The 14787-nt window shown below is 64.3% G+C and overlaps 1 protein-coding gene and 1 pseudogene across 4 annotated transcripts in view; both read right to left on the reverse strand.

Annotated features, from left to right (window-relative positions):
* Positions 1–400: 400 nt before the first annotated feature.
* On the reverse strand, positions 401–2405 carry LOC100613808 (uncharacterized; annotated as a pseudogene).
* The window catches only part of MLLT1 (MLLT1 super elongation complex subunit), a 76620-nt gene continuing 62233 nt past the window's right edge, over positions 401–14787 (reverse strand). For all 4 annotated transcript variants that reach the window (XM_063801065.1, XM_016934804.4, XM_016934803.3 and 1 more), the window contains 6 exons: positions 7978–8065; positions 6430–6538; positions 3964–4063; positions 3751–3822; positions 3361–3432; positions 401–3194 (listed from right to left, as the gene is read on the reverse strand). In XM_063801065.1, coding sequence (XP_063657135.1) covers positions 3066–3194; positions 3361–3432; positions 3751–3822; positions 3964–4063; positions 6430–6538; positions 7978–8065 — 570 coding nt within the window. In that variant the 3' untranslated portion in view covers positions 401–3065. The remainder of the gene's footprint in view (positions 3195–3360; positions 3433–3750; positions 3823–3963; positions 4064–6429; positions 6539–7977; positions 8066–14787) is intronic.

Consider the following 14787-nt stretch of genomic DNA (forward strand, 5'->3'; position numbering starts at 1 on the left):
CCACCCATCTATTCATCCATGGTCCACCCAACCAATCATCCACTCATCCATCAAACCACCCATCCACTCACCCACCCATCTGTTCATCCATCATCCATGCATCCACCTTATGAAACCAAGTTTTCTTCTCAACCCAAACCTTGCTGTCTGCTTCCAAGTAGAGAGCACAGCATCAGAAGCAGGATGTGAGCCGAATTCTCTGCCTTCTTGAATTGCTGGTAGCATCGTCTCCAGCCTTGCTCACACTCCCCACCCCCACCAGGCTTGGTCCCAACCCTCCTTCCCTGTTTTGGTCACTGATCTGGGGGCACTGGGACAGGTAGTCGGGGCAGAGGGCCCCAGGCTACCTCGCACGCCTGCCCACTGACTGGACAGGAGGAACCAGGCAGGTGCATGCGTCTGCTTTCCCATCTGACTTTATTTCACTTTTTTTTTTCTATAAAACTCCTCCATAATTTCACAATTTAACAAAAGTTTAAAATCCAGGAAAGAAACAATCCTGTAACTCGTTACAAACACGATTCTCCTTATTCCTTTTATCCAGGCATTGGTCTCGGGCCGATGAGTGTCCTAGTTCCTAGTGAGACACATTCTTTGTAAAAACCCTTATGGGCAAGAAAGGTATTCGATACCATTTGCTTTCCGGCGTCGGTTTACGTTTTTGTTCAGGAGAGAGCAAAACACAGAGATTTGCACTGGGGGCAGGCGGCTTAACACGAAACACGTGGCAATCACAAAGTGCCAGGCCCCTTCCTATGGAAGTGTCCCCAGAGCCCTCATGGGCCCAGCCGCCGGGCAGCTGGGGTGGGGTGGGAGAACAGCTGGGGATGCTGCCTTTGGAGCCCATGCTGCCCAGCACGTCCATCAGGTGGTCACGGAGCCAGCCCTGGGCCCAGAGCAGCTCTGGAGGACAACGTGAGGCCTTCCGGCCAGAGGAGGTAACTGAGAACTGGGTTGGTGCTTCCGGAGGCCTTGGAAACGGCAGGAAGGGCCAGACGCCACCACCGAGAGCAGGCGGGGGAGCCCGACCCTCCTCTGGCTGAGTGGAAGGCTGCTCGAGTCGCTGTGTGGATTTTGGGGGACTCTTGCGAAGGAGAAAGGCCAGCACCCTGGGCTGAGGTTCCTGTCCGTGACCCCGGCGGCCTCTTGTGCGTAGAGCACCCAGCAGCACGGGCCCCCGGTCAGCCCCCCTCAGGCCAGTTCCTTCAGTCCAATGTCTTAGTTTCCAGAGAAGAAAGGAAGCGCCCCATGGTGGAGTATTGTTGGCCGCCCTGGGAAGGGGAGAGGGGGCACAGGGGCCTGCCCTCTTCCTGATACCTGAAGGCATTGGGGCCGGGAGAGAAACAGAGCAGGTGGCGAGGAGTCCCGGAGGCTTCCTCCTAAGGTTCTCGGGCCTTTCCCCGAGAGTTCTGGGGAGTTTCCCCAGGACAGCTGGCATTGGGGGCAGCCTTGGAGGCATGGGTCCCCACCAAGGAGTGTTCAGGATCTGCTGACAGAATCAGAGCAGGGACAAGATGAGGGACCTCAGGGAGGGACAGATGGAGCCCCCCAAGTCTGAACTCATAGGGTGGGGAGGAGGAGACATCTAGGTGGGTTCGAGGGGGTGCGAGCCCACCTCCAGGCCCTCAGCCCTCTTTTCCTCATAACTTGGTCAGGGCACAAGGACTTGAAAGGACTTGAAAGTCAGGGGGTTGAGAGGACTGGAGGCGCCTCGAGTCAATGTCTGGGAAACAGAGGCTAACCAGGCAGGCCTCCAGCCCCTGGGACCCCCAGCCATGATGGGCTGGCTCCGCGGGAGCGTCCTGGCCCTGGAAGAGTGGGCCGGGAAGGAGGACCGGCTTGGCCCCTGGAGAATCTCAGGCATACCAGGAGTGGGGCTGCGGGCGCGGCACCAGCATGAATTGCGGCGGTGGAGGCCGGGGCGGGCCAGGCCGCGACCAGAGAGAAAGGCAGCCTGGGAGGGCCAGCCCGGCCAACCCACCGGGCCTGCTGATGGCCGAGCCCACGCTCGAGGGGCTGACCAGAGTTCAATGCGCCTCAGAAAACTCCATAAACTATCCCGTCTTATTTGGCAAAAGCTCATATTTTTTTTCAAAGTTTGAAGACTTGAATGAAAGAGAGGAAGAGGAGCCTATGGGAGGAGGCCGAGCCCCAGGGCGGCTGATGCGAGTCTGTCCGCGGAGACTGTTGGCGCTAGTCTGGGTAGAGCCCGAGAGCAGACTGGTGGCTCCCGGGCGCCCTGAGGACTCGCTGCCCTTTGTAGTGTTGGCCGACCCCCCGGGAGCCCCGGTAGGAGGCGGCGGCATCCTTGGAACGGCAAAGGGAGAATTCCTCCATGCGCCTGGAGAGGGCCAGCTGCCGTGCCTGGCTCGGCCTCCAGCCCCACAACAACACCGCGGAGACATCTTAACCTACAAGCCCCACCGTACGCACCCCCCACCCACCCCACGTGCACTGCTGCCACAGAAACGCACATGGACACTGCTCTTGACCAGACAGTGCACACACATATATAATAGAGAAAACTATACAGCACGGACCCCAGCGCAGCGCGAGCCGGGGAGGAGCCGGCGCTAGGTCTACACGGAGGACGACGCAGACACACAGGCAGGGCCTTCTGAGGTCCAGGGTGGGCGGAGGGTGTGTTCTGAACCATTCGGGAGGCTGGAGATGCCCCCCAGCCGTCGATCCGCTGCTCAGAAAGGCTGGGGCAGCGACGCCGCACAGCCCGCCGAGCAGTGGGGGCTGGTCCCAAGGCTGGGCGAGGGGCCCCCGGCCCTGTCTCTGCCCAGAGCTGCCTTCAACACCAGCCGCTCTCTGAGGGGAGCCCAGAGAGCCCGGGGGGGCGGCTCGCGTGTGGCCCAGCCCGGCCCCAGGGCTCCTGGCGATGGAGCGGGGAGAGTGGGCAGGGAGCCGCCGAGGAAAGTGCAGCGGGCCGTGCGGGCGAGGACAGGGCTGTCGCTAAGGCAGTGCTGCGGGCAGGCGAGACGGGAGAGGAGGGCAGGCGAGGCCCGGCTGCAGCCTCCCAGGACCCCGGCGGTGGGGGCCCAGCACGCGGCCCAGGGTCATGTGGCCACGGCCTCCAGGCAGCTCTGCAGTTTGCGCACGGTGGTCTCGTCCAGGGAGAAGAGGTCGAAGTCGAAGGTGGTGTTGGTGACGTTGAAGTGGCCAGTCTCCTCGATCAGATTCACAATCTGTAAGGTGGTGGCAGGTGGCTTCAGGGGCAGGAGGCCAAGGGTGGGGTTGCCCTGTTCCCCAAGAGAGGTAGGGGCTCCTGGGGCAGCACCAGGGGCCCCCGCAGCCCACACTCCTCACAGGCACCCCGACCTCGGCCGGGCAGGACCCTCAGGGGGGCGATACCTGCTGCAGCACGTTGCGCTCCCGCAGCGCCATCAGCCTCCGGTGTAGCTCCACCAGCTCATCCGTGTAGGCCTGGGGAGGGGGGGCAGGTCTCAGCAGCGTGTGGGGGCCCTGGACCCTTCCTGCTCCCATGCCCAGCCCCACCCATGACCCAGTCCATCCCAGCACAGGACAGAGGTAGCCACGTCCACCCCAAGGAAGGCCCAAGGCTGCAGGGGCAGCCCCTCAGCTCCAAGGCCACACCGGGAGGGGAGGAAGGACTGTCCCTGCTCCTGCCCAGGAAGAGTCCAACTGTGGGGTGTTGGGGGGCTCTGGGGTCCTCCACTGGCTGCAACTCCCACCACCCACCCTTCCGTAGCCCCCCCGCCTTGTCGTAGGTGCCCCCCCCACCTTGTCGTAGGTGCCCTTCTTGAGGATCTTCTCAGGCTTGCTGCAGGACTCGGGGCTCCTCCGGCCTGACACCTGCAGGGAACCCAGGTCTCTGCTGAGCTGTGGCCCACACCCTCCCCAGCCCCGAAGGCCCCACAAACCCTCCTAGGACAGCCCGGCCCAGGGCTAAGCCCGGCCTCTGGTGCACCCCCTGCCTGCAGGCCCCAGGCTCACCTTGCTGTTGGGCGGGGGTGGCTTCTGGGGGGGTGGGGGCTCACGGCTGGGCAGGGAGGAGTCGGCGCTGTTGTCACTCTCGCTGTCGCTGAAGCTCAACCTGAACCGACACACGGGGGCGCATCAGGCCCCTGCCGCCACCACCGCCCCCACCCCACCCCCAGGCTCAAGCCTCTGCCCCGCACGGAGTCGGTGCCTGAGCCCACACACCCCCAACAGCTCCATTCACCTCTGCGCAGGAACCTCAACTTAAAAATACTGTGTGTGGCCCCCAAGAGGAAAGAACCCCAAGAAAACCAGGCCACCCAGAGGCCCTTTGGGGGCTGCCCGAGCAGGCCAAGAGTGGCCCGGGATACCCGGGACACAGAGCCCCCCAGCCAATGGGCCTTGCTGGGCTGTGGTCCTCTGACTTGGTTCTGTGGCTTTAACAAGGGGAGGAGGAGCTGCCTGCTGAAAACCTGCCCTCTTCTCCCAGCACTGCCCTAGGGCTTCCATGGCCGCCCGTCCCTCTGATGCTCCCGTGGCCGCCTGACCCTGGTTTGCTCTGGACAGCAGGCCTCCATCACTTACATCGGCCCCCTGACCCTAGAGGGTGTGGCCCTAAACAGGGGTATCTGGTGGTGGGGAGAGGTCCAAGCTCTCAACCTCCCCTACCCTGGGGGGCAGGTCTTTGACCTCTGCCTCAGTTTCCCCATCTGTGAAAGGAGGCTGCTATGACCACACACAGAGCCTGGGCCCATTTTTCTCTCACTCTGCGTGCCTGGGGTCCCGCTCTGCCAGGGATATTTTGGGCTTGATCCAGTGAGAGGGGCCCCTGACAACCATCACTTCACAACACGTTTAAAACACAGCAAACCCCAGGCCTCCTAGTGAACAAGGAGGTGCCAGAAGCGGCTCGAGCATACTGGACTCCCCGGTGGGCAGCACAGCCATTGTCCCTGTTCCTGGCCCGCTCCTGCCCCGGCGCAGGCTCCGTTCATCTCTTAAACTTGCCCCTCAGTGGCCTCAGGCTGGGGCCACTCTCTGCAGCTGCCTCCCGGCTCTGGCAGCTCCAGGTCTGGCTCACGTTGCCCAGGCGACGCCCCTGCCTGCGCTCCTGCCGGCCTCTGCCCCGCATCCCACAGGTGACTGGGATGACGGCTGGGCACCGCTGCAGACTGGGCTTCCCAGGCAGCAGACCAGGGTGTGCAGAAGCTCCGACAGTGCGGCCTGTGCGCTCCCTGCCCCGGCAACGCAGGGACAAGGCCGGCAAGCCCTCACCCAGGGCCCACACAAACGTTCCGGGAGGAATCGAAAGGCGCTTCGCGTGTGGCTCGGTCCCTGTGCCGTGCCTGCCAGCCCCTCTAGAACCGAACCCTCCGTCAGCCTCTCTGCGCTCACGGCTCTTGGCGCAAGCAGAATCCACCCTGAATGTCACCAAACGAGGCGGAAGCCTGCTTCCAGGTCCTGTCCCAGGGACGCCACAGCCCTCCTCGTGTCTAGAGTCTAAGTCCCTGTCGGAGTCGTGGGCCCGGACCTCCCACCAGCGGCTCCCCCGCAGTGAGCCACTGCTCCTGCTCTGTCTGCGGTGGGTGGGAATCCCGCCATGTGCCTGCTGGCCTGGCACGCTGCACACGGGGGACCAAGCAGAACCTGCTGCCCAGCTTGCGTGAAGGTGGCTTTAGTGAACAACACACCTGCAGGCGTCTGTGAGGCTCCCATGCACCTTGCTGGGTGCAGGCTGATAACCAGCCCTGTCTCCAATAGGAGCCACTGAGGCCTGGAGGCCTCAGCCTCACGGGAGGAGGGGCTGACTGCCGGCTCTGCTACAGCTTTGGAAAAGCCTGGACCCCCGCCCGCTGAAGCCTGTGTGCCCGGGGCCAAGGCCGGCACGTTCTCCACTGTCGCTGGGTTGGAGGCCGAGCGCATGGAGCTCTCCCAGGTGGGGTCACGCCAAGGGTCCTGCATATCCCAAGGATGTGCCTCGGCACCCCTGTGCCTCCCGGGGAAAAGGCCACAGGCAGCCAAAGCTGCTCCCACACTGGGTGTCCACTGCCCCAGGACGGGGCTCTCCATGGATCCTCGCCCCATGTAAGGCAAGTGGGAAAGGACTGGGAGTCTCCTGGCCCAAGAGCAGAGAAACAGGCCTGCTCCCCTCCCCCCACCTCCAGCCTGGGCTCCCTCCTGCACCCCTCCCTGCCAGATAGCCCACACCTGCCAGCGACCACGAGGAGGGATGCCACCCAAGGCCCCAGATGGGGGCAGCCCTTGAGGCCCTCAGCCTCAGGGACCAGGAGAGGACACACAGCCCCAGGCCCACCCCAAGGCCCAGGCTGGACTGGGGCCGCCTGGGGATGGATCCCTGCTTTGGCCCTCCCAGGGGACCCTCCAGTCCCAACCCCACCTGCAGCCCCACAATCACTGCAGACCCAGCCGGAGTCGCCCCGGGTGGCCGCCTCCGCCCCCTGGCTCCCACCGGGCCGTCACCTGGAGTCCCTCCCCGGGTTGGTCTTGCCGGCAGCCTCCTCGCCTGACGAAGAGTCGTCCTCGTCGGACTCCTCGGACTGCAGGTCCTCCACCATGGAGCGCAGGGGTCCTGGGGAGGCGGGGCAGGGAGGGAGGGGAGACAAGGGCAGGGCTCCACTGAGCCTCCAGGGCCCCTCGCCCATGAGGCCACGCAGAGCTTCTTGACACTGGTGACCCCCAAATGCACACGCCCGCCCACCTGGGGGTCCCTGTGCCCATCTCTAAGAACTGCCCCCACACCGGCAGCCACCTGCTTCCCCTAGAACGCCCTGGCTCCCCCACCCCTCCCTACCTTCCTGGCCCTGCTCGCAGGCCTCAGGGGCCTGGCCGGCAGTGGGCGCGCAGGGCCCCTCCATTGCTGCAGCCGGAGGAGAACCCCTCCTCTGCTCGGGGCACAGAGATCAGAAGCTCTGCCGAGAGCCCAGGGAGGGCGAGGGAGCCACAGCCCGGCTGGGAAGCTGGGCCTGGGGTCACAGATCTCTCTTCCTGCACCCTACGCCGGCCTGCCCACCCCCTCGGTAATCCCCTCTGCTGCTCCCAGTCCACCGTCCTCCCCTTTCTCCAGAGGCACACGGTTCCAGTCCCCTACAGACGGCATCTTGGTTTATATTCCTGTTACCAAGGCAACAGAGGGACACAAAGCCCTCAATTACCTTAGTCACATGATCCCGCTTCAGTAGGTCCCCCTCCCTTCCCGGCAGATAAGAACACTTGGAGCGAGTGTGGGCTTCAAGGGCCCCATCCCCCAGCCCCCTCGGCAACTGCACGGCTGAATTCCAGGCCAGACTCCCTCCACAACCCCGCACACTCCTCTCCCCCAGCCCCCCTGCAAAGGATTCCAGGCCAAGGGGGAAGGAGGCTCTTGTTCCAATCCAGGAGTGGAAACGCTTTTTGCCTGGGAGTGGGTGCTGGGGTCTGGACTGGGGCCGGGGGCTCAGGGCAGCTCTCCCACTGTGTCCTGCAGGCTGCCTGGTCCCCAGGGCCCTCCCCACTCTGGGGCAGGCTGGTGCAGCCAATGGGCCTATGTCCTTTCCCCAAAAAGCCGCCCCTACTCAGGGTGGCCTGCCTGGAGAGGGAGAGGGCACTCCAAACACTCCGGCAGCAGGAGACCCCGGCCGTCCACAGGCAGCCAGCGCCTCGCTGGCCCTGGGGAGCGGGTGGGATGGGCGGAGGAGGTGACGCCGTCCGTCCATGGTCCCCAGCAGCACAGGGAGAGTTCTGGCCATGGGCAGGGCCCTCACCAGAAGCCCCTCACCAGCCTGGCTCCAGGCACAGGGTGCATGCCAACAGCCACCACAAGGAACAGTGCCCCGGGCCTGACTGGAGGTCTGGTGACTTGTTCCTGCTTTGCTTTTAAATATAGACTCCCCCAGGCCACCAAAACCCTCCATGTACAGATCTGCAGGGCCCAGCCTGTGCAGGCAGTGGACGCTGAGGAATGCCCATGTGGCCTGAGCTCCGGGCCCTCCCGGGCCCCATCCGTGCCCCCCAGCTGCTCTCCATACACACCTTGACTGTGGTTCTGAGATGGCTCGAAGTCTGAGTCTGAGCTGGAGTCTGAGCTGGAGCTGGAGTTGGACGGGCTTGACTGGGCAGACTTCACCCAATGGTGGGATGGGCAGGGAGGGGAGAAAGGGAGAGCTGTCACCTTTCAGCAGAGACAAAGGGGGCCCCCTGGCAGCAGCTACGCTGAGTGGGTCTCCCCCAGACACCCCTAGGGTCCCAAGGGTATCCACGTGTGCCGCTGAGAACCCACTAAGGAGCCAGCGGCCAGGCCATGCGCAGCCTATAGCCTCCCGTGCCAGCCCTAGGACACCCGTGGATGTCTGGGTTTCCGGTAGCGCCAGGAGACCGTGTGGACCACGTGGGCTCTCCTGTCTACCCAGGCAGGTGCACAGGGTACTGGGAGGGAGGCTGGGGCAGGGGCTTGAAGTCCCACAGGTGGGTGGGCCTTGCCTTCGTCCAAGAGGGCAGGCATTGACTGGTGTCGCAAAAATGTCTGGAACAGGAAAGCTGGGTGTGGACACTTCTTGTTCTGACCCAGTGCTGTCCAGGGCTCAGGGGTGGCAGAGAGCTCTGTATCCCCACCCATTCGCTGCTCCTACCGCCAGCTGCCCAAGACACTGAAGAGCGTGCGTGCACAGGGGACAGAAACCATGGGCAAGCCCGGCCCCCCCGCCTCCTCCTCCTGCAGCTGTCCTTCCAGGCTCAGCCACCAGGGGGCAGTAAAAGCCACAACAAGGACACAAGGGGTGCGATGCCAGGACAGAGGGTGACAGTGCAGGGCAGGCGCGTATGGGGCAGAGGTGTAGCTCCTGGGTGGACGGGAGGCAGGCACTGCAGACACCTGCACGGGGAGGGGCCCATTGTTCTGGGCCCACATTTCTGCCAATGAGCTCATCCCAAGGGGTGTGCCAGAGGACATGGCGGGCCCAGGGCAGCCCCCTCACCTCGGGGGCCCGTCTGGTGGAACTAGGTGGCTTGAGCCCCTCAGACCAGTTCCCTCCAGGGTCCTCCCTCCATCAGGAGGAGGCAGCTGGTCTGCTGGATTCTGGCAGGGGCCGCTGCAGCCGCCAGCCATGCAAGGGAAGCCGTGAACGGAGTACTGAGCTGGTGGGACTCAGGACCTTGAGTGCCTGGGAGCCCCCGGCCCCTCCCCTAGCATGTGGAGGAGACAGCCTCCACCCTGCAGAAGGGGCCCCACGAAAGCCCAAGGCCTCCCCAAGCAGCAGGTCCAGACTCACCCGTGCCTGAGAGGGAAGAGGGACTTCCCAAGGGTTTCCTGCAGCCCAACCCAGCCCCCTCCTGCCCCTCAAACCAGCCCCTGCCAGCGCCCCTTCCCACCAACACATGGCGCTCCCTGATGAATCATCACTGGGAAAGCCTGCCGTGGTGCCCATCAGTCACTGCCCACTCAGGCTACCTGAGTCCCGAACACATACCCCAGAGCGTCCAGGACCCCTGGCTGGGCCTGCCTGGAGCTGGGTGATGCACAGCCTGGACTTCTGTTCTTGGGGGCCGGGGGTGAGTAAGAGGTGACCGAGAGATGGCCTATTTAACCCCAGCCTTCTAACCAGCAGGCCTTGCTACTCAGAACAAGGCCGTCCTATGTCAGCCTCAGTTTTCCCAGCACCGCCAGCTGCCTGCACACCGAGGCCAAGGCTAGTCCTCCCTTGACCTCCGGATGGAATCCCTGCGGCAGAGGGGTGGGCACCAACCTGGAGGGAGGTGGACTGGAGAAGTATCCAAGGTCCTGGCCCCATATCCCATGCACTTTCTCACTAAGGGTGGAGAGGGGGCAGTTCAGGCGGCCAAAGGAGGCTGCGCAAGGTCAGCAGGGATGGAAGCAGAGAGGATGCTGAGCCCCGAGAGGCCCCCGAGCCTGTCCTGGCGCCGTGCCAGACAGAGGAAAGCCAGTCAGCCACACGCATCCCCTTTCCTTCCGCCCAAATCCAAGGGGCAGGGAGGAAAAGAATCCGGAAATGGTCTCAGCCAGAAGAGCCCTAAGGTGGTGTGATCAGAAGGGCCACCGGAGCAGGCCCGGGGCTCAGAGGGAGGGCGGAGCAGACTGGGTCCACGACTGACTCCAGATCCCCAAGGGCCAGGGAGACCCCAAGGCAGCAGCTGGAGGACGTGGGAGCTCGGCCCGGGGACTCGGCCCAAAGAGTTGCCCTACGAGGGTGGGCGTGGGCCAGACCCCAGTTGGTGCAGATTCCTCCGATGGCCGGTTCTGGTAGCACAGCCACACACAGCCTCTGGGGAGGAGCAGCCCAAGATGGCCAAGGGGAAGCCAAGGGGCCAGTGGTCTGGAAGGCCGATGTGCTTCTTCACCATAGCAGCCTGGGCTTCGGTGAAGCCCCCGGGGGAAGAGGTGTCAGGGACTCTGTGCTGTTGGGGCCTGGGTCTCACTCCCGCACAGACCTCGGGGCGCTAAGCCGCATTGCTCAAGAGGCGTCAGGGACTCTGTGCTGTTGGGGCCTGGGTCTCACTCCCGCACAGACCTCGGGGCGCTAAGCCGCATTGCTCAAGAGGCGTCAGGGACTCTGTGCTGTTGGGGCCTGGGTGTCACTCCCGCACAGACCTCGGGGCGCTAAGCCGCATTGCTCAAGAGGCGTCAGGGACTCTGTGCTGTTGGGGCCTGGGTCTCACTCCCGCACAGACCTCGGGGCGCTAAGCCGCATTGCTCAAGAGGCGTCAGGGACTCTGTGCTGTTGGGGCCTGGGTCTCACTCCCGCACAGACCTCGGGGCGCTAAGCCGCATTGCTCAAGAGGCGTCAGGGACTCTGTGCTGTTGGGGCCTGGGTCTCACTCCCGCACAGACCTCGGGGCGCTAAGCCGCATTGCTCAAGAGGCGTCAGGGACTCTGTGCTGTTGGGGCCTGGGTGTCACTCCCGCACAGACCTCGGGGCGCTAAGCCGCATTGCTCAAGAGGCGTCAGGGACTCTGTGCTGTTGGGGCCTGGGTCTCACTCCCGCACAGACCTCGGGGCGCTAAGCCGCATTGCTCAAGAGGCGTCAGGGACTCTGTGCTGTTGGGGCCTGGGTCTCACTCCCGCACAGACCTCGGGGCGCTAAGCCGCATTGCTCAAGAGGCGTCAGGGACTCTGTGCTGTTGGGGCCTGGGTCTCACTCCCGCACAGACCTCGGGGCGCTAAGCCGCATTGCTCAAGAGGCGTCAGGGACTCTGTGCTGTTGGGGCCTGGGTCTCACTCCCGCACAGACCTCGGGGCGCTAAGCCGCATTGCTCAAGAGGCGTCAGGGACTCTGTGCTGTTGGGGCCTGGGTGTCACTCCCGCACAGACCTCGGGGCGCTAAGCCGCATTGCTCAAGAGGCGTCAGGGACTCTGTGCTGTTGGGGCCTGGGTCTCACTCCCGCACAGACCTCGGGGCGCTAAGCCGCATTGCTCAAGAGGCGTCAGGGACTCTGTGCTGTTGGGGCCTGGGTCTCACTCCCGCACAGACCTCGGGGCGCTAAGCCGCATTGCTCAAGAGGCGTCAGGGACTCTGTGCTGTTGGGGCCTGGGTCTCACTCCCGCACAGACCTCGGGGCGCTAAGCCGCATTGCTCAAGAGGCGTCAGGGACTCTGTGCTGTTGGGGCCTGGGTGTCACTCCCGCACAGACCTCGGGGCGCTAAGCCGCATTGCTCAAGAGGCGTCAGGGACTCTGTGCTGTTGGGGCCTGGGTCTCACTCCCGCACAGACCTCGGGGCGCTAAGCCGCATTGCTCAAGAGGCGTCAGGGACTCTGTGCTGTTGGGGCCTGGGTCTCACTCCCGCACAGACCTCGGGGCGCTAAGCCGCATTGCTCAAGAGGCGTCAGGGACTCTGTGCTGTTGGGGCCTGGGTCTCACTCCCGCACAGACCTCGGGGCGCTAAGCCGCATTGCTCAAGAGGCGTCAGGGACTCTGTGCTGTTGGGGCCTGGGTCTCACTCCCGCACAGACCTCGGGGCGCTAAGCCGCATTGCTCAAGAGGCGTCAGGGACTCTGTGCTGTTGGGGCCTGGGTCTCACTCCCGCACAGACCTCGGGGCGCTAAGCCGCATTGCTCAAGAGGCGTCAGGGACTCTGTGCTGTTGGGGCCTGGGTCTCACTCCCGCACAGACCTCGGGGCGCTAAGCCGCATTGCTCAAGAGGCGTCAGGGACTCTGTGCTGTTGGGGCCTGGGTGTCACTCCCGCACAGACCTCGGGGCGCTAAGCCGCATTGCTCAAGAGGCGTCAGGGACTCTGTGCTGTTGGGGCCTGGGTCTCACTCCCGCACAGACCTCGGGGCGCTAAGCCGCATTGCTCAAGAGGCGTCAGGGACTCTGTGCTGTTGGGGCCTGGGTCTCACTCCCGCACAGACCTCGGGGCGCTAAGCCGCATTGCTCAAGAGGCGTCAGGGACTCTGTGCTGTTGGGGCCTGGGTCTCACTCCCGCACAGACCTCGGGGCGCTAAGCCGCATTGCTCAAGAGGCGTCAGGGACTCTGTGCTGTTGGGGCCTGGGTCTCACTCCCGCACAGACCTCGGGGCGCTAAGCCGCATTGCTCAAGAGGCGTCAGGGACTCTGTGCTGTTGGGGCCTGGGTGTCACTCCCGCACAGACCTCGGGGCGCTAAGCCGCATTGCTCAAGAGGCGTCAGGGACTCTGTGCTGTTGGGGCCTGGGTCTCACTCCCGCACAGACCTCGGGGCGCTAAGCCGCATTGCTCAAGAGGCGTCAGGGACTCTGTGCTGTTGGGGCCTGGGTCTCACTCCCGCACAGACCTCGGGGCGCTAAGCCGCATTGCTCAAGAGGCGTCAGGGACTCTGTGCTGTTGGGGCCTGGGTGTCACTCCCGCACAGACCTCGGGGCGCTAAGCCGCATTGCTCAAGAGGCGTCAGGGACTCTGTGCTGTTGGGGCCTGGGTCTCACTCCCGCACAGACCTCGGGGCGCTAAGCCGCATTGCTCAAGAGGCGTCAGGGACTCTGTGCTGTCGGGGCCTGGGTGTCACTCCCGCACAGACCTCGGGGCGCTAAGCCGCATTGCTCAAGAGGCGTCAGGGACTCTGTGCTGTCGGGGCCTGGGTCTCACTCCCGCACAGACCTCGGGGCGCTAAGCCGCATTGCTCAAGAGGCGTCAGGGACTCTGTGCTGTCGGGGCCTGGGTCTCACTCCCGCACAGACCTCGGGGCGCTAAGCCGCATTGCTCAAGAGGCGTCAGGGACTCTGTGCTGTTGGGGCCTGGGTCTCACTCCCGCACAGACCTCGGGGCGCTAAGCCGCATTGCTCAAGAGGCGTCAGGGACTCTGTGCTGTCGGGGCCTGGGTCTCACTCCCGCACAGACCTCGGGGCGCTAAGCCGCATTGCTCAAGAGGCGTCAGGGACTCTGTGCTGTTGGGGCCTGGGTCTCACTCCCGCACAGACCTCGGGGTGCTAAGCCGCATTGCTCAAGAGGCGTCAGGGACTCTGTGCTGTTGGGGCCTGGGTCTCACTCCCGCACAGACCTCGGGGCGCTAAGCCGCATTGCTCAAGAGGCGTCAGGGACTCTGTGCTGTTGGGGCCTGGGTCTCACTCCCGCACAGACCTCGGGGCGCTAAGCCGCATTGCTCAAGAGGCGTCAGGGACTCTGTGCTGTTGGGGCCTGGGTCTCACTCCCGCACAGACCTCGGGGCGCTAAGCCGCATTGCTCAAGAGGCGTCAGGGACTCTGTGCTGTTGGGGCCTGGGTGTCACTCCCGCACAGACCTCGGGGCGCTAAGCCGCATTGCTCAAGAGGCGTCAGGGACTCTGTGCTGTCGGGGCCTGGGTCTCACTCCCGCACAGACCTCGGGGCGCTAAGCCGCATTGCTCAAGAGGCGTCAGGGACTCTGTGCTGTTGGGGCCTGGGTCTCACTCCCGCACAGACCTCGGGGCGCTAAGCCGCATTGCTCAAGAGGCGTCAGGGACTCTGTGCTGTCGGGGCCTGGGTCTCACTCCCGCACAGACCTCGGGGCGCTAAGCCGCATTGCTCAAGAGGCGTCAGGGACTCTGTGCTGTTGGGGCCTGGGTCTCACTCCCGCACAGACCTCGGGGCGCTAAGCCGCATTGCTCAAGAGGCGTCAGGGACTCTGTGCTGTTGGGGCCTGGGTCTCACTCCCGCACAGACCTCGGGGCGCTAAGCCGCATTGCTCAAGAGGCGTCAGGGACTCTGTGCTGTTGGGGCCTGGGTCTCACTCCCGCACAGACCTCGGGGCGCTAAGCCGCATTGCTCAAGAGGCGTCAGGGACTCTGTGCTGTTGGGGCCTGGGTCTCACTCCCGCACAGACCTCGGGGCGCTAAGCCGCATTGCTCAAGAGGCGTCAGGGACTCTGTGCTGTTGGGGCCTGGGTCTCACTCCCGCACAGACCTCGGGGCGCTAAGCCGCATTGCTCAAGAGGCGTCAGGGACTCTGTGCTGTTGGGGCCTGGGTCTCACTCCCGCACAGACCTCGGGGCGCTAAGCCGCATTGCTCAAGAGGCGTCAGGGACTCTGTGCTGTTGGGGCCTGGGTCTCACTCCCGCACAGACCTCGGGGCGCTAAGCCGCATTGCTCAAGAGGCGTCAGGGACTCTGTGCTGTTGGGGCCTGGGTCTCACTCCCGCACAGACCTCGGGGCGCTAAGCCGCATTGCTCAAGAGGCGTCAGGGACTCTGTGCTGTTGGGGCCTGGGTGTCACTCCCGCACAGACCTCGGGGCGCTAAGCCGCATTGCTCAAGAGGCGTCAGGGACTCTGTGCTGTCGGGGCCTGGGTCTCACTCCCGCACAGACCTCGGGGCGCTAAGCCGCATTGCTCAAGAGGCGTCAGGGACTCTGTGCTGTTGGGGCCTGGGTGTCACTCCCGCACAG

Source organism: Pan troglodytes, chromosome 20, assembly GCF_028858775.2.
Source record: "Pan troglodytes isolate AG18354 chromosome 20, NHGRI_mPanTro3-v2.0_pri, whole genome shotgun sequence".
Lineage (NCBI taxonomy): Eukaryota > Metazoa > Chordata > Mammalia > Primates > Hominidae > Pan > Pan troglodytes.